The sequence below is a fragment of the Aplidium turbinatum genome, chromosome 8 (assembly GCF_918807975.1).
Source record: "Aplidium turbinatum chromosome 8, kaAplTurb1.1, whole genome shotgun sequence".
In the NCBI taxonomy this organism is placed as follows: Eukaryota; Metazoa; Chordata; class Ascidiacea; order Aplousobranchia; family Polyclinidae; genus Aplidium; species Aplidium turbinatum.
Genome location: NC_137479.1, coordinates 14,089,627 through 14,114,528, shown reverse-complemented (window position 1 = coordinate 14,114,528; position 24,902 = coordinate 14,089,627). Strand labels below are relative to the sequence as shown.

The window sequence follows — 24,902 nt, the reverse complement described above, 5'->3', positions numbered from 1 at the left end:
CTATGGAATGTTGTCAAACTAATCCTTAAAGAAGAACAAGTCAAATAGACCTCTGTAGGCAGAGCATGCAAAAAACTAGCATATTTTTTTAGTACCAAAAAACGGCACAAAGTAGAAGCCATTTTGACAGCAATGAATCCAGCGCTTTTAATTAGCCTCCCAGCAAGATGAGCTATAGTAGACGACGGTACCCTACAACCGGTTACCCATATAAGTAATAATGAAATGAGCGGTGATGTCTCTTAACCTCTTTTCTGGTTTCTCAATGTTATCGAAGATGAAAAGTTATCCAAGGATTGCAGGATTCTTCATTTAGGATACAACCAACTGATTAAACATACCATAATAGCCTGGGCTAAGTAAAAAATCAGTCAGGTTGTCGATATTTTGTCTACTATCTAACAACCATAGGTTGAAAAGTAGTAGAGTATTGAAATTGTCTGCAGGCTACATGTTGTCTGTGTGTTGGGTCGCGAGGTGTTCACCAAACTCAGATTTGGGTCACGCTCAAATTAGTTTGGGAACTAACTTAACTATTTGCTAATATTGTTTACAGAAGACTCATTGCAATGTATAAATTTTTAAGGCTATGTTTATGTCTTGTCGGCATAATACTTTCTGTTTATGCATATCATGTTGAAACTTCTAAGGCCATTGATGACGATTATGAAGCAATGTGTGACATCAGCCAGACAATCAGCTGTTCTGCCGTCTTCACTTCTAAGTATGTTGCTGATGCAAAAAAAATTTTGCCTATATAATGTATTTTTTTATTTTAAAGCAATCTTTATCAGAAGTATAAGGGTATAAATTTTGTGTCAAACAGCTTTACTGCTTCAACTGATCGCTTAAAATTATTCAAGCAATTTTTTACAGATATGGAACTGGTTTTGGAATTATCAAACCCATTTTTGGTGAAAACCATTTTTTGTATCAACCAAACAGTGTATTTGGACTTGCATTTTATTTGTTACAACTTACAGGTAAAGTTATTGTTAATATTGCATTTGATGTTTAAGTCAAATTTTTAGTAAAATGTTTTTATTGTACCGTAGAATTCGACTACAGTGATACGATACATGAAGAGACGTTTTAAAAAGGGTCACTCTAGTCTAAAGAAATGTCACTATAGCCGAATTCTACTTCAGTTTAAAAATGGATCTTTGCATCAGATGTCACTGTAGTGATATGTAACTATAGCCGAATTCTACTGCATATTATAGGCTTATTCTTTAATGTGTCTTGTCACAATTCCTTCTAGTTCTTACACCTAAAGAAACTTTGGAAAGATTGACGATGTAGTTTATTGAGATATTAAACGTTAAACAGTCAAATAAATGGTCGATGGCTCCACTTGTGAGATGATAGATGAAAATTCTTAAACTAGCAAATGGTTCACCACTTCCAGCACATTAAAAATCAAATTCTGAACAGCAAACATCTTCGTCGATTTCAAAATAAATGTTCACTGCTGCTTGCAAGTTCAGCTACTTTACAATTAGCAATAACTTCCACTTTCACAATCTATTCAATATCGGCCAGAACTCTACAATTGTCTTCAATATACTTTTCTTTACAACTTTAATCCCTATAACATACAACTCTCAACACAACTGTAATAACAACTTTAATAAATTGTAAACAAATCACGCGGCTATATATAACAGTTGCTTGGACCGGCAACTTCTACAAACTAGGGTAATATTATATCGCAAGAATTCACTCTTTTGGTCAACAACAAGAAGTCTCCAGAATGTCACGTACACAGAAACTTTCTAGAAGTAGATTTCACAATAACAGATTACGTAACTAAAGGTTACTATTGGCCAGTATCATCGAAACACCACTGCAGAATTACGCAAAAACATAGTTCACCTAATTTAGAACAAAAATGTAGCTTGCCGCGGGACTACGCATTTTGATTGTAGCATTCCTTCATAACTTATGGCATAATATGGAATTCCAATTGATGAATTTTTCAGAAACATAGCCTACAGTAGAAATAGTCATAGACTGGATCATCTAGATCTCAAATAAGAAAAAAAGCCTTCACAACCTGAAACTTTAATCACTTGATTGGGAGTTTAAAAATTAATTTAAATACTAGTGATAGGGTCTGTTTTTGAGCATATGTTTAATATCATATACATGATATTTTAACTTTTTAGTTGTTGTTATTAATTTACAGTATACAGTAGAATTCGCCTATAACGGCTTCGTTTATAACGTCAATTCGCCTATAACGTCACATTTCGCTCGGTCCCGGCAGAATTCCTATCTTTTACATACATTCTAGTTCGGCTACAACAGCATCGCCTATTAGAGATGCAGCGAACCTAAAATTTTTATCCGCACACCGCACCGCAACTGAATCACCTATCCACACACCGCACCGCACACCGCAATTTATCTGGAACTTTGACACTGCACCGCACCGCAAATTACAAAATTTTCAAAAAATGTTTTACGCGTTATTTTTTAGAAAGTCAATTGTGGCAAAAAGCACCCAGGGCATATAACTGGTACCGGTAACCTACCGGTACAGTTGTGCACTATAATAACTAGGCTAACCAGATCATATTCTCTTACCAGCAATGCATCTAAGTTCTAAGACATCACGCTTTTTCAAATAGAATGTTCCTGGATCCAGTATCAGGACTTTTGAACAGTTTTTGTAAGCAATAATGCAATTTTAATGTCAGTGGCTGTATAAACTCAGTCCTCGAAATTAGCGGCGGCACACAGCAAATGCCGTGGTAAATGCCGCCGCAAACGTCATAATAGCCATTCTGCTACGGCAATAAAAATGCCGTCGCAAAATGAGCATTTAATTCAGACAAAAATTGTTTAAAATTTCTTCCTGTTTGATTTACTCGCAGCGTGAGTTTATATCAGCAGAAACATCACACCAAGACCTCACCTCAGACTATTTTACTTGCTGTGAACACTCACACAGTCTTCAAAATTAGCATATTTTTACTTCGCAAAAACGTTGACGAGGCCAAACGGCAAAAGATGAAATTGCCTCGGCAGTTGCTGTGAACGTTTATTATGAAAAAATTGTACCAAAACATGTAAAACGAGAAGAGAAAAAAATAATCGAATAGTCTATCACGACCGCACTGTTTGATTTGTTGTGATGTAATAATACCAAAAGTAGCGATGAAGCGATACGCACGCTGTTACGGTGATTCACGTTATAACTCATTGGGGGAGGGGGGGTAAAGTAAGTTAATTTTGGGTTGATTCAATGTTTGAGTCAGCACTAATCGATTTAATTTTCCCGGCGAGTTATATCGCGTAACAACAATGCCCAATAAGAAATTTACGTTTGTTTACATTAATTCTACGTCTAGCGACGTTAAATAATCATGAAATAACGTTAATTGCTCAATCAGGTACCGATTACAAATCAATACCTCCCTGCGAGAAGATTGCCTCGATTTACGTATACAGTACACTAACATAATTTCGACACAATTAGGATAGCCTACTGCGAGCAACACAAAGTCTGTTGGATAAAGAACTAGTCAGAATCAGAATCATCGGAGGATGAGGTTGTCGCGTCGTCACTGGAATACTTGAAGACGCAAAACTGCCCGTTCATGAACGCGCAATGCCATATGATCGGAAGCATTACTTTTCTTTATTGCCGAAGAACCATTTATCCAATTTTGTACCACTTTTTATATTCGCAACAACACCGGTCAAAAATAAGCATTCGATGAAAGAATAACTTTTTCGTAACAATTAAGCCAGTATTTATAAGGTTGTAAATTTTTTACAGTTCACAAGAGCATTGTCAGCGCATAAACTAGCATGCGTGATGCTCTGGGCTACCGCCGTGTGACATGCGATGAAGAAGAAGCGCATAAAATTTCGTTTGATTAAAGCATACGGCAATTGCCGCCGCAATCCAAGGTTTGTTGATTTGGCGACGGCAATGTTTTTGCCGTCGTAGATGCAAGCTAATTTCGAGGGCTGTGAACTACACACAACACAGACAGACAAGATGTCAAGAGTAAAACTTATAGCCTGAACTCACTAGGCTAACTGTTACAGTAACTAATGCGGTAGTTGCGCTAGGCCTATAGCCTGGTAACTGAGCTTATCAGCTAGGCTATTAACCAAAAACACTCGTACAGTTTCCTCACAAGCCAGCCCCAAAATGGCCAAAAACCCTGTCAACTGCAAGCCATTTGCATAGCTTTGAGCTTTCCAGCTTAGGGTTTCCGAAAAAAAAACTGATTAGTGTTTCCAATTTAAATTTGAAGTTTCATAACTGATTTTCTTGAAAAGTTGAAAGTTTACGTTTACAAAAGTTTAATTTCTTGAAAGTTTACGCGGCAAGCGGCGCGGCGCGGCTTTTTCATTTCAACTTTCCACGCGGCGCGGCGCGACACGCGGCAAAAAAGTCATAAGCGGCCGCGCACGCGGCGCGGCTTGCATCACTATCGCCTATAACGTCAATTCGCGTGTAACAGCACCCTTTATTAGTCCCCAGACGTCTTTTGTTCGTTTATAACGTCACTTTAAGCCATCACCTTCACCACGAACGGTCAGTCTTTTAATCCAATTAGCGCTGCTGCTTGCAAAATGTCTTCCATTTATTTTGCTACGTCGTTCTCAGCAGGGACTTTAACTGAATTAACCTTTTTCCCGCGTGAAAAACTATCACGTGTAAAAAGCAGCTCTACAGCTGACCTTTAAACAACTCAAAGCAACAGTTGTACGTGCAGTACTGTATATACTAATTAACTTTTTTTTCCCGCGTGAAAAACTATTACGTGTAAAAAGCAGCTCTACACTCTAGTCTACAGGTGTGTCAAATCCGTGTCAAAACCGAAACAGCTCAAGATCAATGCCTTTTTCGCTAATAAACAATGAACTTCTCTACTACTGTATGTAACGAGCTGTAGCCTATTGCGCAAATTTCCTGTACCTTTCGCTCAGCTTTCGCTGTAGGTTATTTTTTTAAACAATTTCTTTGTTTACTGTATTTTCTGCGTGCCTTTTGTCAGTTTGGTGGTACCGGTAGGCTACACAGTAACCCTGATTGGATTATACACCTCTTTCTTTAATCAAAAGACAGTTGTGGAATAGTTTGCGGTAGTTCGTCTATAACGTCAATTCGGCTATAACGTCACTTTTTGCAAATCCCCTAGAGGTGCCGTTATAGGCGAATTCTACTGTATCTAAGTTTCTTGCCAGTGAGTACCACCAGCAATGTTTGATTGCACATTCGATTTTCACAGGATTGTTCTGGAATGGTGAGATAATTTCCATGATACTGTTCTGGACCAGCGCTGGTGGCATCATTATGTCTTTTTATCTGGCTTACATTCTGGCATTTATTCTCCATGACTTTTGTGTTGTGTGTGCAGCAACGTATGTGGTTACGTTCTTGCTTTTTTACATAAATTATCGTGCCAAAAATCAGTTCAGGCGCATTGCAAAGAAGGTAGATTAAATGATTTTACTGAAAATTTCTGCAAATGTGCAATATAACTTTTTGCAGATGATTTATTCGAATGAAACTTGACTTTACAATCTTGTGTCAGACGCCGTTGGTATTTTTTCTCTTGCTTTTTGAACGTCATATGACGTCCTACTATTGTTTTTCGTCATCCCACTTTCTCTGTGTATTTTGTCGGTTTGTTATGTACCGTATTCTGAGAGAAGTTTAATGGCTTTGTATTTACAGTATATAGACATAACCAATCTTAATGATTCAGCATCCATGCACAATGCACATTCTAGCAACAGATCTTGCACCCTTTGGGGATGCAAGCACTCGTTAAGAACCCGTGGTCTGAATTTTAAATATGTGTTGTTGTACCACTTTTTACTACGGTAGGCCTATATTGACATAAGGCAACATTGATCAAAGAAATGTGTCATAACAAGAAAAATAGTTGCCGTCCTAACTAGTATGATTTAACAAACCAATATTAAAAGTTTAACAGGCTACTACTGAGAGTTTGGCGGGCCACTAACGTGTTGGTTGGACGCCTCTGGTTTAGGTGCCAAGCAGCAAATTTGATATTTTTGAGGCAAGATCACGTCGATGAGCCCACCATTTGAGAGGTTGCTGAAACTCATATGCCAGCAGCGTTATATGATATTTGCATTGTAAATTTTTATATTGAGCTTATAGCGTATAATTTGTGATTCTTGTGACAACCTGTTACTTACAATAAAAATTTTATGATCAATATGTATTGCTATTTTCTATAGGCCCTATTCTATTAACACGTTTCTCGTAGGCCTACGTCCAAGCCCGTTCGTTTCGTACGTCGCCCGCGCTGAAAACCTCTTTTAGATGGACGAAAGATTAGGCGACACTTCAATTGATTTATATCAAAACTGCCAGATTGTCTACGACATTGAGTTATTTGTTATGAGAGCTATAAAAAAAAATTAAAATCTGACACAGTATGATTAGTTTTCTAATTTGGGCCATAAACTAAAACTTTTTCAGTTTTCTTGCTAAAACTTCAAAGAAGTGCAAAAATGTGTTTTCTTTTTCTTCTTTAGTGGTAATAGGCTACTTGTCCACTGTAATTTTCAGAATAACTTAGGGGAAGACGGGGCAACGCGCAGGGCCGGATTTACCAGTAGGCAGTTGCCTAGAGCGGCAAAATATACGAATATATTACATTGATAATACTGTAGGCTACGTGAATATAGTAGGCTAATTCACAACAGATATATAGCAATTAATAAATAAAAACAATGACAACTATTAATACTACAAATAATAAATATGTTGTTATAAATATGTTATTAATTAATAAATATGTTATCACATCACACACATTTATAAACAGTGTGGCAAGTCATCGCCCCTAGAGTACTTCACGCTTGATTGGTTTTCAACAATATGTGCTGCTTAGCGCTTCTTTTAGTTATCTGTCTCGCTTAGTATGGAGGACTAGGCTTTTTCTGTGCAATTTTTATTAATCTTTGTTCGGTTTGTTTCACTGTTAGTAAATTTGAAGGAGCCTAGAAAAAATGTTTTTAGTCAATGTTAGGTTAATGAAAAAGTTGCAGGCTATTTTGTGTACTTGCCTTGATGCTTAAAGTATGTATACAAGCCAAAAAGTAAGACTAGTATACGAAAGAACTTTAGTTTCATGAAGTTTTATAAAAATGGCGGCATTGAGGACAAACGAGAACCAGTGCCTGTATTGTATCAAAAAATCGAAAATCATCCTCGAAAATTTTTTTGGGGCGGCACTTTTCTCATCTGCCTAGGGCAGCACTTAGGCTAAATTCGGCCCTGGCAACGCGGACATCGCGATTTCTCTCGTTTTGTATTCTTTGGCTCCCTCTAACCGGAAGCACTAGTTAGGCAACTATAAACTGTATTTGCTGTGAAAAAATGGCGATTGGCAGAGCAAACGCGTGTTGTGAAGAAGTAGCCTAAAATGTGTTTTGGCATAGTTTGTTATAAGGAAGAGATGGAAAAGTAGCTACCACATTCGTTAGCATAAGCGAATTTGTTGGTAGGTTTGTTTTTATCTTAGACATTGAGACTGTATTTGTACTTGGTAACAAAAGCAACTTTTACCTAAAACTTTACAGGTTTCAGCAGAGATGTTATTTAAAGGCTATACTTTGGGGCAAAGTGGGACAGCTGTATTAGGGCAAAGTAGGACAGTGCATTAGGGCAGCATGAGACTCTAGAAGTCTAGATTGTATCTGTGGTTCTTCTGTTGATTGAATTTTTGTTTATAACTCTTGTAGCCTTCAAGATTGTAAAATATTTATCAGCATTCATTTATATTGTAGCCTACCGGTAGGCCTACACAATTCTGACAATGGTTCGTCGCTATAAGAGAAAAACTGAAATAGGTAGATGGACGGATAGGCTATCAATATTAAGAATGCAATAGAAGATGTGAAAAGCAAGAAGTTGTCTTTGAGAGAAGCGGCAAAACAGTACCAAATCATGCAAAAATGAAGTGTCCCGCTTTGCCTCACGGCTGGGGCAAAGCGGGACATTTAAAAAAAAAATTTTTTTTTGATTTGCACTATAACAGTAGAAAGATTAGAAAAAAATTAACTCAATCCAACCATCACTGTTGCTGAAATTACGTTTATACGAAAAGTGTCCCGCTTTACCCCGTCTTCCTCTACTTATTGTTAATAGTTTTATGCTAATAAACCAAAACCGTATTTTAGTAAATTACGACATCATTTTTTCTTCTGATACAGAGAAAGAAACCTCATACTTATCCGTACCCAGCAGGCTTTCTGAAATGTAGGCTAGTGTGTTGAAAACTAATGGTAAAAATTGATTTGTCCTAATAACTTGACGTTTTTGCCCAAATGATTTTACTAGTAGCTACATTAGTAGGATATAGAGAAAAAATCCACAAGGCTACCAGTGCCCAGCAGGCTTTTGAATCCTACCCGTGAAGAAATGTAGGCCTACGTCACATGCTAGTAAATAATCTTAGGCCTACCTCTGCTCATCAATTGTGCTTTTTTTTTACCTATACTTTTAACATATGTTGAGGTCGATTTTAAAATTTGATGTGGAATAAAGTAGGCTACCGGTAGTTGCAAATAAGTGAAAAACATCTTTGCAAGTAAAAAAATAAGTTAAGTGCAACGATCGCTTGCGGAAATACGATTAAATTCCTAAAAATTGCTCCCCGCGTTTTTTTTTTGTAAGCGCGAATTTGTAGCGCCCTTAGATCATTACAAATCTGCTTCTTTTAGATATAATCAGTGCTGTATTCGTAAAAAAAGCACAGGGTATACTGTCTCAGATTTGATAAAATGTTAAATACACAACTTGCAAAATACCAATCTTTATTCTACCATAACATGAATTGTCAACATCAGAATTGGACAAGAGGTACAAAATTGTTTATTTTTTATGAATAGGCCTACATTCCAAACAGCCTGCCGAGAAGAATCTACATCTTTATCCTCTTTACAAATTTGGGATTTAGTATCCTTAGCTGATCGGTGGTTTGGCAGTCAGGATCTTACACATTTTTAGCAGTAAATTGAGCCACAGGTGGTCCATTGCAATTAAGTTTAGTTAACATCGAACAGCCCACATTATCAATAAGCAAAGATGCTCTTGAACTTGTGATAATAACGTTCAATAAACTGAAACCACGTTCATATTCTGCTGTAGAACAAGGAAAGTTTTGAAATAGCTGTCAAGAGAGGCTTCAAATTATTGGGCACAATTTCAACTTCTTCACTAAAGTCTCTTAACCCTTGGATTGACTGCATTTCATCAATGTCAAAGCGTGTACAAATTCTTCTCACCTCTGCTTCTCCATGACGCAAATTTCCTTCTATCATTTTTTCAGGTTGCAAAGTTAGCAATGTCAACCAGTAGCTGACCATTATTAGTGTCGGCATTAGCACAAAGTCTCATTTGCATTCTGCTAACAATGCTCTGAATGAATTGATTGAATGATAAAACTCTCAGAACGGGTTCATGGTACACCCATGTACCATTGTACACCGTATACCATTGGTCCTCAAAGGATTAAGTAGTTAGTTAGTAGGCTAGTTGTCAAGAATCAGTAGCTTAAGGATAACATACGCACTCTATTTTGAAAACCAGAGGGTATACTATAGTTGCTCGAAAAAACAGAGAGTATACTGCGTATACCGCCGTATACCCTACGAATACAGCACTGGATATAATAGATCGTTTTGAGCATCAATTTGACAAGCCAGTGAGTCAGTTGATCTAAATAAAGCTTTTTCAAATGTTGTTTAATTTCAGCTGGTATGTAATAAACTTTCTTGTTTGCAAACTCTTATTTAAACATGCCAAAAGAAAAACCGCGTTTAACACAAAAACAAAGTGAACAGCATTATGGAAGAGGCCCTTATTGCGTGCTATAGCCAAAACGGAACCTAGCACTTGTGAACAACTAATTCAGCCTACGTTTGATGTCTGACAAAGCCATCAACAGAAAATTTAAAGATATATTGAAATTGGTCAAGGATATAAACCGCAAACACGCAAAAGGCCGAGCGAAAGCATAGTCTGGACAGCAAGTTAAACAAATTTTTTGATATATCTGCATGTAGCCCATGGGCTCCGTTAGAGGGGAGCCGGGGGAGATTACCCCCACCAATTGGAGTAGGGGGTAACTAATGCAAAATTACCCCCCCCCCCTCCCACTAATGACGAGATAAAAATTTCGTTTTTAATATTTTTTTACATTTGTGTTTTACTTTCATTTTTTTAATTTGTTCCACAACGTTTGAGTTTTTTTTGCTTGGAAACTCCGACTCGCAAGACAACGCCAAACTATGTATCCTGTCAAAAACAGGGGCGGATCCAGAGGGGAGCGATTGGGGCGATCGCCCTCCCTAAAACCTAAGAAAGTAACTTTATTCTTCATTTATATGTGTACGATTTGGAAAACAACATATCGAAAGCAATGCTGAATAAGTCTTTCGCCATGTTCGAAGATTAGGTCAGGCTAAGGTAGGCCATAGCCGTACGAGCCAGGGGGGCAGGGGGGGCAGCCGCCCCCCCTGTTGTTTCAAAACGTCGCGAATCCGGGCAAAATCTTAAAATTATTAGGGCAAAAATTGCTATATAAAAAGCTACAAAATGGCATGAATTAAGAAAAACTATAAATTAATATCTTTTACCTATCAAACTAAGTACAGCCTCTTATTTGCACAAGAAATGTGCCGCAAAATTTTCATTTAGCACACCCGTACTGATGTATTGTATTGCATGGTGATCAAACTATAGTATGAAATGCATTTAACCAACTGCATCATGCCAATTTGGGCAGCCACCAAAATATGTCTCTAATACTTTTGTGAAACTGCCCAAATCAAAACACAAAATTTGCTATATAGCTAATTTTATTAATTTTCACAAATGCATCGTGTTGATTTGGGCAGCTAAAAACATGAAATTATTTGATGAAACTGATTAGTCTGTCTGTTTATGCAACTGCCCAAATTAGCGTGAGGCAGTTTACCCAAAATGAACAAATTCATTAATTTTTCCCATTTACATAACTGTATCGTTTAGATTAAGGCAACAAAAAATATGAAATTATCTGATCATAGTCTATTTATAAAACTGCCCAAATTGGCATGATGCAGTTGCCTCGCATCAAAATGTACAAAGTCTTTAATTTTTTTCATAATATCCATAAATGCATCATCTTGATTTGGGCAACTACAAAATATGAATTTATATAAATCTGGTGAATAGCCTACCGGTACTTTTACAAAACAATTCGGGTGGGGAGGTCACAGTACTTTTTCAACCATTAATGGACATAGCTAAGCAACACCACCACAACATTTAACAAAAACATGTTATACCTGTTAAAAGTACTGTAATTTTATTGTTAAGGTGTTGCTTAGCTTTGTTTGGTTACTTTTATAAAAAGGTTCTGCTACTATTCGGCGAGTTCCCTATTCGGCCAGAGCCTTTTTCGGCGAGTTTCCTATTCGGCGATTTTTTGAAAATCCAACGACGCCTTTTGCAAATCCGATGATTGAATATTATTCAATATTCAGACATTGAATCAATGTAAATACGAACTGTTAGGCTAATTGGGTTCTTTGAATCCTACGTCACCGTCTGTATGCAAACTTAAAATATATTAAACTTAGTTATTTTTGTCATCAAATTACCTAGCCTAACTATATTTTTAGAAGTAGTGCTGCCAGACCTTTTTATTTTTGTACTAAAATTCGTATCATCAAAACTACTTTAATTGATTGAACAAAGTTTATTTGAACAGAAGTAGTATGTCTGTGTTTTATTACATTTAATTATAATTTCTCTATTGTTATGTAGTTTTTTCTGAATCCGCATGGTCACCCTGAGCCGGTCTCCTGCAATGTTTATTTTTCTGAGTCTTTTATGACATCACAACTGAATATTTAAGTGGCCTTGTTTATTATTTGTGGTGTGTAAAACAATATTTGTTACTCCTACTTACCATGCTCTTCAAAGATGAATTCATTTGTTCTATCTTGAATACTTTGGTAAGAAGTTCTAGCTAGCTGGTGATCAGTGGCGTAGCCAAGGGGTGGGGGGGGGTATTGCAAAGAGAGAGTTTTGCCATTACCAAGCATTCAAATATCTCAGCCAGGAATTAGCAACAAGAAAACATAGAGAATTGTAGCTTTATTTCTGAAAAATACCGAAGAAAACATGATCTTATCCTTTTGCTATGCCACCGGACAGCATCATTTTACAGGAATATTCATAACCACATTTTTGTTGAAAATGCTCTCAGAATGCACCAAATTCAAAGTAATTTTTCAAAATTTTCTGGAGGAGGCCCCCCAGACCCTCCCACTGCTGGGTGTGTCATAAGCGAAACACGCCCTCAACCCCCGCCCTTTCAAAATTACTGGCTACGCCACTGCTGGTGATCTTGTTATGTTACTTTTTCACTGTTATCATCAGGGATGGTTATCATGCACCGCATACATTATATTTGGGCAATTATTTTTCTATAAAAGCGTGCACATTTGGGCAAATTTACTTTCTGCCCCCCCAAAATGCTTTGGTCTCGTACGGCTATGAGGTAGGCTATAATGATAATATAGTGTAAGGCTATTATTTCGTCACAGAGTCTAATTACCGAACGAAAATAATAAAATTTAAAAAGTTTTTAAACTTTTTGCCGGCACTATAGAGCATAGCTATAAATCCCTTAGCCTAGATAAGTTGGTTGACAGAGCAGGTTATTGGTAACTTTGGCGGTCAGACGTGGAACTAAAACCATTGGAATTCTACCTTGAAATTGCATCTAGAAAGAGCAAAGTTCAATGTTTCTCAATGAGACTTTAGCATCTTGTCACCTAACATCATTGCTACCACGAAATTGCTTCAGTATTGATCCGAAAGCATTGACAAAAGTCATTTGCAATGCCTACAACGTTTGTTACGTCATATATATAGTGTGGAATCAGTGGAATCTGCTCTATGTTCAGAGAGAGAGAGAGAGAAACCTTTTATTTTGTCTGCTGCGAAATAGTAGGCTCTACGGTACAAATATAAACCGGTACAAATATATTCAACAACAGACAACACATATACAAAATATATTATACAACAGACAAATATATTCAACAACAGACAACAATATATTCATTATTCAACAACAGAGATCCAACAATGGAAGGAGAAGTGAGCAAATATAACTGTTCCGGCGACTGCTGCAGTCTTACCGATGACTGCGGAAGAAGCTTTACAACATAGTGTGATGAAGATGTGTACACAATCGTACACTCTCTTCTAAAAATACTATTAACCTTGCCAGTCAGCGTAGCATCAGCCGAAAAAAGCTTTTCATCTCTTCGATCGCTGAAAACCTGGCTAAAGAACAACATTGGCGAGGAAAGACTGAATGGATTGGCCTTACCATACCAGCATCGGGACATTTTAATTGACAGACTTCGTGATAAATCGATTTGCCAACAGTAGAAACCGCAAACTTGATTTTGTGTTGTAGTCAAAGGTACGACACCTGTTAGATTTTCAATAGGTCCTTGATAGGCCTGCCTTTCGTTTTACTGCATTACTCCCGTTGATTTGTGTATTCGCCACCTAGCGTCGTTTCCCCTTCATTGTTATCGCTGATTTGCAAATGGCAACACTCACCACGAGATTGTCTATGGAACTTTCGAGACGTTTTCGTTTTTGCTGCTAGTTTGCCAGCTAGCCGAACTTGTTAGTTACTGTAGTTTGTGACTGAAAGTTGATTGATTGATGTTTATGCTTTGTTAGCTGCTTCTCTGTTATGTAATTCTATTTGAATAAGGACTTAAGTTTGACAACTGCTATGGTAATACTCATTTGCGTGTAGGCTGAATTTCATATTTGCAGCTTGCTATCTCTCAAAGTTCAACTTACTGAGTCAATCACTATAGAATCATTCGCGTACAAGTGCATCATTTGGCATTACTGATCCGGTCATACTACCGTGCGTCATTGGCCAACCTGTGGAACTTGTGTACCGTACAGTGGATTGAGAACTGTTTGTCAACAAATTTGAAAAACCGTATAAACTTCATTGCTGCGAAGCAGTCATTGGAAACCGAGTGATTTCTTCAAGTTGGCGTGCTTTAACAGTTGCTCAGTCCTGCCGGGTGGATTAGGAAAATCGTGACGTCACCGGCGCAATTAACTACCGCACCTGTTATGTTCGCGTCGCACACAACAACACCTGTTAGTATTCCCCGTACCGGCAAAGTAGTTTTTTTTTATGTTCGTTTTATTTGTGAAGTCCACAGAAATAATTGTTTCTGTTAGTGTTAGTTTCTTTCTTTGTCTGGTGCAGCGATCGTGCATGACACGTTTCAAGGAAGACTATATCCTTTCTTCGTCATTTAACTATGTTTAACTGTCATTCTATAGTTTTAATGTACAAATTGTAGTGTTTCGCTGGTCCAAAATAAAAATTTTCAATCGAAAGCTAGCTTATAGTGGCGATTCTACGGGGAGTGGAGCATGACCAATTGTTTTGACCTGGCCCCCACTTTTGTTGCTCATTATGTTGAATGTATTCATAACCTTTCCTTATTGCTCTTTATAACAATTCAAAACTTGTCAGAGGAATAAAACCTCGAAGTTATACAGTAAGTCTATATAACAACCTCAATGTCTGATGTCAATATTATGCTGTGACATTGGGAAAACAGAATTAGGCTACGTGTTATTATCTTTCCGTGATCAATTTTTAAATTGCTTTGAAACAATCAAGAGTGAAACCTTCAGTCTCAACTATAAATGCGGCTAGATTGTTCAGGCTTCAACTTGACATGGCAAGGGCACATCAGCTCTTCATCCCTCCCTTTGTTAAACAACAGCATTGTTGAGGGTTTTTCAAGTTATAGAATTTCTCATAATCTATGTTCAAAATGCTCTCAGAACGCACCAAATTCAATCTAATTTTTCTAGGGGAGACCTCCCGTCGTTGTTTGTGCCGGGCTGATCACTTGCCTGAATGTCAATGACATCGCTCCCCCTAACGTTAATACCTGGATCCGCCCCTGGTCAAAAATATAGGCTACGCATCAGAATGCGCTATGTAGCCTAATGTGTGATGTCATAATTTCTCAATGCTACAAACCGTTTAATTTTGCGGCTTTTTGTTTAACTAGGCGGCTTTTTGTTTAACTGTTTAACTAGGCGGCTTTTTTCGCGGAGATAGCTTCTCTTCGCCTTTGTTTGAACCATGCGGGGCTTGATGGTTTTGCCATGCCATGCAATTTTGTTGATGGCGAGAAGATGGGTGGCTTTTAAAATTGATTGTAAAGGATAGCTAAGTCAAGGGACAGCTATTTGCTGAGTCAAGTAAAATTTCTATTTATTTTTAAACAATATTATTATTTGTAAAACTCCATTTTTTGTTTATTGTTATTTCTTACACGGCTCAGAACGGTAGGCCTTCCTGTAGTATCGATCAAGATGTCTCTCTATTTTCAGTTGTTGTAAAAGTTAATGCATTTTAGCTTTAATTTTATTTTTCTCTGAGTTGAATGTAGGGCTAGCTTTGACCTTAACGCTTTTGGCCTTTTAAATCTAACCTTTTATTGTCTGAAGTGCCAAATTTGGAGGACTTGAGTCAAGGAAGAATACTGAGAGGGATTTTTGCGTACGTCCCCTCTTCCAGCCAAAATTGTCTCAAAACTTCAAAAAATGTGGCAAATGTTAAAGAGCCTTTGCTCGCGATTTCAGATTCGTTGAAATAATTTTTTAATTTTAAATCGTGCTGAAAAGCAAAAATTTTGCCTCTTCAGCGCAAAACATGTTGCCTAAGACGCTGTATAAGAAACTGAAGCTTTCAGTAATGCAAAGGAGGTCTGGGGGCGACCTCCAAGAAGTATATGTGATGTGATAATCCAATAAGCCGCCTGTCGATGTCAAAACATCATTCCCGCCCCTGCTTAAATTACCTCCCCCCCACTCTCAGAAAGTGTCCGAAGCCCCTGATGTGGCCTACTTGTTCGCTGAAAGTTGTGGCATGCAGATTGCAGAGATACTCGAGTCAACTGCAAGCTTAAGCTGTAATTATAAACTATGATTAGCCTACTTTCAGTATTTTTGCTTCGTCCTTTGTGCAAGCAGTTAACAGTTGTTGTTTTTGCGTAGATGTGTCTTTTTTTCTCTTCGTTGTTCTGTTTCTTTTCTCATAAGCTTACTGGTACTACTTTTGTAGGGCGTCATATTTTTTATGTTTCAATAAAACCAGAGGAATTCCCTTAGACTGTCGCAGCAGTAAACAACTTTTGTTTTCATTTCACGGAACTTAAGCTTATCTTGTTTTCAACGCAATGGGGATGCTTCACATTTGTCACATTGAAAGCACAGGAAGCAGCTGACTCGATGACTTATAGTCTTTCGCTGCTTCCTGTCTGTTGTTGAATATATTTGTATCGGTTTATATTTGCTATATAGCCTACTGTTTTCGCAACAGACGAAATAAAAAGGTATTTTTCTCTTTCTTACAAAGTTTTTGGATGTTTTAAGTTCTGATAAATAAAGCATTAGATCTTAATAACTTACCATATCCGGCGATATGTATAGAACAATACAACTAAATCTGTAGCCTATAGGCGATTGCTTGGTTACATAAAAACGACATTACATAATACAATATTGCTATGTATGCATCTTCCTTTAGGCTACTCAAAGCAAGATTGTTAGAGGCTGTTGGCCCGCGAACACTTCAGTATTATCAAATCTGGCTCGCCTGTGAAAAAGTTTAAACACCCCTGAATTAACTGCTTGGTTGAACTATTTTCGTTGCCTGTATTGTGTGTTTACAAAGCTTTCTAGACAAAATAGTTAGCCACAATGGCATTTCTTGCTGCAAGTGTTAACAGTGGCGTAGCTAGGGAATGTGCCGCCCGGGGCGGATTCAGATTTTGCCGCCCCTTCAAGAAAAAGCATGTGAAAATGAAATGCGTTTTTTTTATCAGCACTGCAATACGCAACGTGCTATTTTCAACTTGCGGTGTAAAGTCAGACGAACGTACCATTATCAGTAGCGTAGCCAGGAATTGTGAAAAGGAGAGGTTTTGACGGCCGGCGGGCGAAGTCCGCCGGCGTACTCGCGGGGGGCCTGGGGGCCTCGGCGAGGGGTCTGGGGGGCCTCCCCCAGAAAATTTTGAAAAATTACTTAGAATTTGGTGCATTCTGAGAGCATTTTCAACAAAAATGTGGGTATGATTATTCCTGTAAAATGGTGCTGTCCGGTGGCATAGCAAAAGAATAAGATCATGTTTTCTTCGGCATTTTTCGAAAATAAAGCTGAAGTCTTTATGTTTTCTTGTTGCTAACTCCTGACTGAGATATTTGAATGTTTGGTATTGGCAAAACTAGCTCTTTTAATGCAGTTTCGTTTAAAATTAGGCAAACTTTTTTTTAGAGACATAGGTTGATTGCTTTTTTTTTGCGAGATTATTACAGTTTTATTACTTATCAATTTTCTCCTTAGTTGATCCAAAAAACGATCTTATTCCGGTAAGTCACTAACTTTTATGTTTTAAAGTTAACCCGAAGTTTAAAAAATGTAACGTCATAGACGTCATACATCTTAATGAGTGTCAGACAAAAAGCTTTGAGACAAAGAAGTTACTTTATTTCTGATATATTCAAGTTTTGTATAACAAATCACTGGAATCGGGTATAGGCTATAAAAGGTTAGTGCAATTTTTCACAGCTGTAGATATTGCGGTGTTTCCATCGACTGCACGAGTTAGCTGGATACCATGGATACTGAACATTTGTAGAGCGGTCACACCCTGCTATATGAATTATGAAAGGTCATTCGAATTATAAAGCATAATATGACACACAAGTTCTTACTCATTTTAAAAGATAAAGCACCAGAATTGCTTTAACATGTCGAATTAGTAGAATCATGCTTACAGCTAACAGCTATGAAAAATTCATCAACACAAGCAATAAGAATGCAAAAAATCATTGATACTGATGAAACTAAAGGGAAAAAGGAAGTCGACGAACCTTTTCACACATCTTGTTAATGACATCCTCAACAGTTGGGACCAATTTTCTATACAGATTAAGCAAAGCCAAACCATTTAATCGGTTTTCAGAGGTTGAATTTCTTAAATAAGTTTAAGTCTTCGAAGAGCAGAAAAAGATCTTTCATTGGTGCAAGTGGTAGGCTAACTGGAAGAGTAGCCAGAATGCGGAGTAAAATATTAATGTTTGGAAACGTTGACTGCGGGCAAAATGGCAATGCACTTACAGCACTTTTTGGCAAGCTGGTTTGGGAAGAATTGAAAAGACATCGATACCACATATACGCAGTTCAGATATAATAGCAAGGGCGTTTATACACGGCAGATCTGCTTCGTAAAATTTAAAGAGTGATTCAGTTTTCTCCATTTAGTTTTTCTCAAAAGGGGGGGTTGAAACCCCCAACCCTTCCCCCCCTTTGGCTAGGCCACTGACCATTATAATTTAGTAATATACTGAATGCAAAAGCACAAAAACTGCTGCAGAATTAAAATAATCAATTTGTAACCTTTTACAAGGCTACCCAAATTTGAAGAGCATGTTTCCGCCTCTGCTTAATAAAGGCTAGTAGGAATTTTGTAACGTATTAAAAACATAACGGCAGAAAAATTCATGAAAATTTGAAACGTTTTTAGATATTTAAGATGTTTTGACAGGGCCGGATTTAGCAGTAGGCAGAGTAGGCAGTTGCCTAGGGCGGCAAATTATTGGGGGCGGCAAAATATACGAATATATTACATTGATAAATGATAATACTGTACGTGAATATAATAATTCACAACAGATATACAGGAATTAATAAATATGTTATCACATCACACACATTTATAAACAGTGCGGCAAGTCATCGCCCCTAGAGTAGGCTACTTCACATTTGATTGGTTTTCAACAATATGTGCTGCTTAGCGCTTGTTTTATTTTTCTGTCTCGCTTAGTATGGAGGACTAGGGACTAGGGTTTGTCTGTGCAATTTTTATTAATCTTTGTTCGGTTTGTTTCACAGTTAGTAAATTTAAAGGAGCCTAGAAAAAATGTTTTTAGTCAATGTTAGGTTGATGAAAAAGTTGCAGGCTATTTTGTGTACTTGCCTTGATGCTTAAAGTATGTAAACCATGAATGATCTCATGAATGATCTCACATTTTTGAGGATTAACTCATGTTTACTTGTTTCTACAGACTTTGAAGAAATTATTGATTTGTTTGCAAGAGAAAAAGCCCGCCGGAAGCGATTTTAAACAATTAGTTTATTATACAATGACATTCATTGATGTATTCAAATAAACAGTGCAAATAACTTTTTTGTAAGGAATTGAAAATATAAATCGTATAGCGCACCATCGAAAAAAATTGTTTGGGAGGCGGCACTTTTCGTATCTGCCTAGGGCAGCGCTTAGGCTAAATCGGGCCCTGTGCAGTTTTGAACGTTGCCATTCTGTTTGCTTTTATTTTTCGTGTACTTTTTTGCATTATCAAAAAAAAAACGTCCTATCTGAAAGTGCCGCCCCCCAGGCGTGCCGCCCGGGGCGGTCCGCCCCCCCCCCGCCCCCCCCTAGCTACGCCACTGCAAGTGTAATCCAATGATTTTGTTGATTTTCACATTGAATGAAATTCTTTTCATGCTGAAGAAAGTAGCTAACTTCAGCTTCACGAACATGCATCGCAAGATACAGATTAGTTGTATTTTTGTTAAAAATTATTTTGAGGCCCATTTTTCGTATTGTTTCCCGACCAGTGCTAACTTCTCTCGGTGGCCCTCATCACAACCGATAGGTCTTGGTTAACTCGTAGCCTACCAAAGAAAAAATTTTACACGCAGAGAAAAAGCTTTTTTTACCTTTGAAGCAGAGGCGTATCCTCAATGGAAGCAAGGGAAGCATTGCTTCCCCTGTCAAAATTGAAAAAAGAGAAGCTGATATTTTTCAGTAAAACGATTTCGTAATTTCTTTACCTAAATGCGATTTAGAACGGTTTTTAACTCATGCCCCCCCCGGATGATTTTAACTCGGTTTTAATTTTAAAAAAGTTGGAAGCCAACGGAAGCGAAGATTCGTATTGCATCCGTTGCTCTCGTTTTTGCAATAAGAAGAAACAAGTTTGAAAGAAAGGAAAAAAGCAGCGCAAAGTTTTCGCAATTTACGTTTCTTTTAACTAATCGCTGGAAGCGATTTAAAAATTGCTTCCAGTCGCGGGGTTGCCAGATTAGCTAAATTCCGCGAATTCGTTTTTTTTTAAATAACTCTTCAAAATGCATAATAATCAATATTTCTCTAATATTGTAACCTTACCAGATGAAACCATATTCAACATTGTTCAATACATGTTCTATACTTGTTTAATACTCGTAATGTGGCGGATCAAAACTCATCCGCTACTTTTATAGGCTAACTTGCTATTTTTTGGGCTACTTTCAGAATTATTTTTGCTACAATTTATTAAAATCCACTACAAGTTATAAAATATATATGTAAATTTTATTATTTTTGATAGAAACAGGTAAATATATCCATTTGGCCTTTTTTGTCTAATATTTTCCTTGTTTTGGCCTTTTCTTTGTATTATTTTTGCTTTAAGACTTTTTCATAATCTGGCAACTCTGCTCTGTTGGATGTTGTGCCAGTGAGCTATGTAATGAAAAAATCTAGGGCACTGTATGGTTATACTGTAATATCGGCCTTGTAAGCAAAAGTTTGAGCCAAATGTTGGCTTTACACTGTTATCCTGGCTGGATAGACTTTGGAATAAGACAGGATATGTGAGGTCTAAGCTAGACTTGACTTTGTAGCTGAGTTTTTGGTGTTCTCTAATTATAGTCGCATTTTTTGCCTATTGCCCGTTCGTGTGTAAGAGCTACCTTTAATAAGTTAATAGCTGTTTATCTGCTAATAAATTTCATACAAAAATTACCCTAAAAGTGTTTCCAGAAAGCAGTATAATTCATTATTTGAGTGTAATTTTGCAAAAATTTTCCGGGGGAGCATGCCCCCGGACCCCCCTAGAAAACACGTGCCTTCGGCACGCTCTATTCCCCTACGAGTTTTATTGCTTCCCTTGCTCAACCAACCAGGATACGCCACTGCGTTTGAAGTTACACAAATTTAATGCTTTTCATTGCTAAAAACAAAGAAATCGCCACTAGGCTACTCTGATTTTGCTTTGAAAGAATAGTCATAGAATTGTTGTTTCCCATGTCCCAATGAAGCAAAAATCTTTACATTTTACAGGGGACTAAATAATCCGCTGTTCCATTAGTTCCACTGTATCCACAAATCCCACATTTCCTCCAGGTCAACAACATACGTCGCTGCATCAGTAGCAAAGCTATAGCTTGTATTACGCACGTTTGAACATGCTGATTTGTATTTTAGTTGGATTTTATTTGTTAACATTGTTAGCAGTCGGCTATTTGCAGTTGATTATCAAGCGAAAACCAAGTTTATCTTAGTAGGCTATAGGCCCTACTGTAGACCTACAACGCATGATTAATTATTGTTTAATCATTACAATGATATATGCAATTTACAGTCAAAGGCGGCCTCTTATGATATCAAAAACTATCAAACCCAACCTAAACCGGGTTTGAAAGAACTAGATCATTTTGCACTAGGCTGATATTGTATGATCACAATAAAGTTGATAATATAGGCTATATGGAAGATTCTCTTCTTCCAGCTATCAACTTTCAATGAAAAGTCTTATAGAAAAGACACAACAGTCAAATTATCATATGACGATAAATCAAATAAAAGTTGTTATTTAAGTAGGCTACAGTAGCCTATAGGCTATGTTAACCTAACTTATAAAGTAGACTATAAACATTGACATCGCATAACATGTTGTTGTTTCATGAAATTTCAAAAATAACCAATTCAAATAGTTCATGAGAAATAACAATTCAAACAGTTCATGAGAAAGCTACTTATTTAAATCTTGATGCAAAAGCTTATAGTCTGCTATAAGTCTAGCATATGGTTCATATTTTCATTAATTTCTGCATGGACGAATTCTTTTATCAGTATTTTTCAAATTAAAAGTTTCCAAAACGTATAGATAACAACAGGTTTTCACAAAAACTAGCGAACATGAAAGGTAAGCTATATTAAACTGAGAAAAGCTGTGAAAATGCCCAAGGCATAAATAGCTTTCAAACATAGTAGGCTACTGTAGCCTAAACCATAGTGGTGATCCTTTGTTTTCAGTGAATTGTTTTTGTGACTTATGATAACTTAGTTAAGGTTGGATTTTTGCCAAAAGCAAGACCTTACTGAATAAGCCTATATAGTAGTAATAGTCTATTAGTTTAGATAGGCTAACTCCAATCTGTGTGATGAAAAGCAATGTCTTAAACACGAACAGGACTTGAGGAGACCATTAGTATTAGACAATCATATAAAACAAGCAAATAACCAGTGAAAACAAAGTAAGTTGTCCGGCTTGAAACACTGAAGTTGCTCCAGCAGTAGTTTCATCAACTATCGGTGGAGAAGTCGTAAAATTTCCATCTTTAACTGGAACGACTGGAGCATCTGTATCTTTAGGAGGAACGACTGGAACATCTGTATCTTTAGGAGGAACGACTGGAACATCTGTACCTTTAGGCGGAACGACTGGAACATCTGTATCTTTAGGAGGTTCGACTGGAGCATCTGTTTCTGAGGGTGGTTCGATTGAATCTTCGCCAGCCATTGTAATTTGTATCACACTGGATGCCAAAACTGTAAAAGAAAAAAATACTAGATTTTGAAATTCAACGATTGATGTGGTCTGCAGGCGGCAAACTATTAATTACAGAAATAACATACTGCATAGGCTATTCCCTGTTTACTTTGTAGAAAAATTGTTGCAATAGGCTGATGTCTGTGCCTGGAATTGTAACGTAAGTTTGGTTACAAACGAAAAGACTTTGATTTTCATACGGAATGTTCGATAAACACAAAGATTTTATTTTGAAAATGAAAATGTTGTCGATTTTTAAATATAAGTAGTCATCAACATTATCTATTCAAATATTACTCGTCTCGTAAGCTTACTTACCCATAAAACAGAGGTAAGTAACTGGCTTCATTTTGATTGTTGTGAATTGCTTAGCCTCGATGAATCAAATATCAAAATTTTAAAATAAGCTTTAGTTACGTAAGAGAACCTGTAAAATAAATAAAAATATATCAGGCGCGGATTTATGGGAGGGCCAGGGGGCCCGCCCCCCCCCCCCCCCCCACCCGAAAGTTTGTAAGGAATTGTTAAAATTGTATGTTTCCGCATCAAATGGTTTGATATGCTTCTAAGCAGCTGATATAAGTCCAACGGCGGACTTAACTTATCCCGGGGGGATAGTTTTTTGTTATTATTATGGTTGAAATTATCCATCGATCAGACTCCGTTGTTTTCTTTCATACAACTTCAAATACATTTTAGTAGCATCATTTGTTGGAGCTGACTCAGCTGAAGCCAACGCTGAACCAAATGACGTCAGTTGAAACAATCTAAAACCTTGAATGGTTGTTTTATAGTTTTTAGCCTTCATTATAATTTCAATCAATTACCGTAGGTATGCCTGCAAACATACAAATATCCCATTGGTCATGGACACTGCATACAGGGTTTTAAACCAGATTTCAAGTTTAATTTGCATGCTTAGTAATTTTTATTCCAGCAAAATTTAGTTTTTAAGCATTCACAATTGATAAAGATGGCTGTTTTAATGTCTATATCAGTGGTTCTCAACTAGAGATGTAAAAAAAGGTTTTTTTGTTTTTAAAAAAAACAAACTCGTTTTTTTTTGTTTTTTATCGTTTTTTTGTTTTTTATTCGTTTTTTTTGTTTTTTTTACCTATTTTGACATTAAATGTCACAATATGCAGCAATTAGGGTAAACTCATTGCAATAGCGTCTCTTTCAACAAAGAAACAGTTTCATATCTCGTATAGCTTACTTTAAATCAGACTATATGTCTGGTATAGACCTATTTTTTCATTGCAATTTTGTAGATCCCAAGTCTCAACACACGAGCCATAAAGATTTCTCACTGTCTCAAATAGTAGTAACAGTGTCCTATGGTTGGCACATCTCAAGTATTGTCTGTAATTTGGTCCAGCCAGTTGTTAAATGCAGTACCACACTTGTGTACAGTTTCGAAGCCACCTGGGATTTTGGTTAATGGACATGTTAGGACCAGGTGGTCAGTGTCCTGTTTTTCTACTTAACAAAGGCACTTTTGACCAGCATTCCACACCTTTTCCAGAACAACGTCAAGAGGTTGTTTCAGTTGATGTGCATTTGGTGCAAACTTGATAAAAATCACACAAGCGGTTCTCGAGTTATAAGTGAAGTAGCCTTAGCCACTAGGTGGCTTCATAGATAAGGAGCAATAGAAAAATGGCAATATCTCAAGAACCACTCAACATATTTGGATAATTTTTAGCTCTACCCCATGTTTTCTGGGGTGGGCTATCTGTTTATGAAATTAAATCAAGTTTTGGCTACTACTTTTTCAGATAAAAAGAAATTAACCTCTTGTCGTTACGCACCAATAAAACTATGATGTGTAACTTTAAATAAAAATTTTTTTTTTAATTGGGTAGAGAAAAGATTGATGAAAAGTTTGGCAAAAGCAGTGTAGTGCTAAAGTCCCAACTTTTCGCCCAAATCACATTTAAATGTAGTGAAAGATGGAAACATTTTGATGTTTTTTATTTTCCCTAAAGAGGTTCAATACTCCTTTGTTATGTCATAGTCATGTTTGTTTTCTCTTAATCACACCATTGTGCTGTCATAGACATTTTTAAAAGAAGTATGGTTGCACTTATCCATCCAAATTGAACTACTGTAGTTTTCAGGACTTTGAGACTTTAGCACTTTTCTGTTTTTGCCAAACTTT

General features: G+C 37.0%; 2 protein-coding genes across 2 annotated transcripts; one reads left to right on the top strand and one right to left on the bottom strand.

Annotated features, from left to right (window-relative positions):
• Positions 1 to 561: 561 nt before the first annotated feature.
• Positions 562 to 6,209, top strand: LOC145775700 (vitamin K epoxide reductase complex subunit 1-like protein 1). Its single transcript, XM_082587048.1, has 3 exons — positions 562 to 724; positions 877 to 983; positions 5,256 to 6,209. Exons 1-3 carry the CDS (start codon positions 570 to 572, stop codon positions 5,468 to 5,470), a joined length of 477 nt encoding a protein of 158 aa, XP_082443174.1. The 5' UTR covers positions 562 to 569; the 3' UTR covers positions 5,471 to 6,209.
• Positions 6,210 to 21,112: 14,903 nt separating this feature from the next.
• Positions 21,113 to 23,170, bottom strand: LOC145775790 (uncharacterized). The gene is made up of 2 exons (XM_082587159.1): positions 23,060 to 23,170; positions 21,113 to 22,740 (listed from the first exon to the last, which is right to left on the bottom strand). Exons 1-2 carry the CDS (start codon positions 23,088 to 23,090, stop codon positions 22,403 to 22,405), a joined length of 369 nt encoding a protein of 122 aa, XP_082443285.1. The 5' UTR covers positions 23,091 to 23,170; the 3' UTR covers positions 21,113 to 22,402.
• Between the last annotated feature and the right edge of the window lie 1,732 nt (positions 23,171 to 24,902).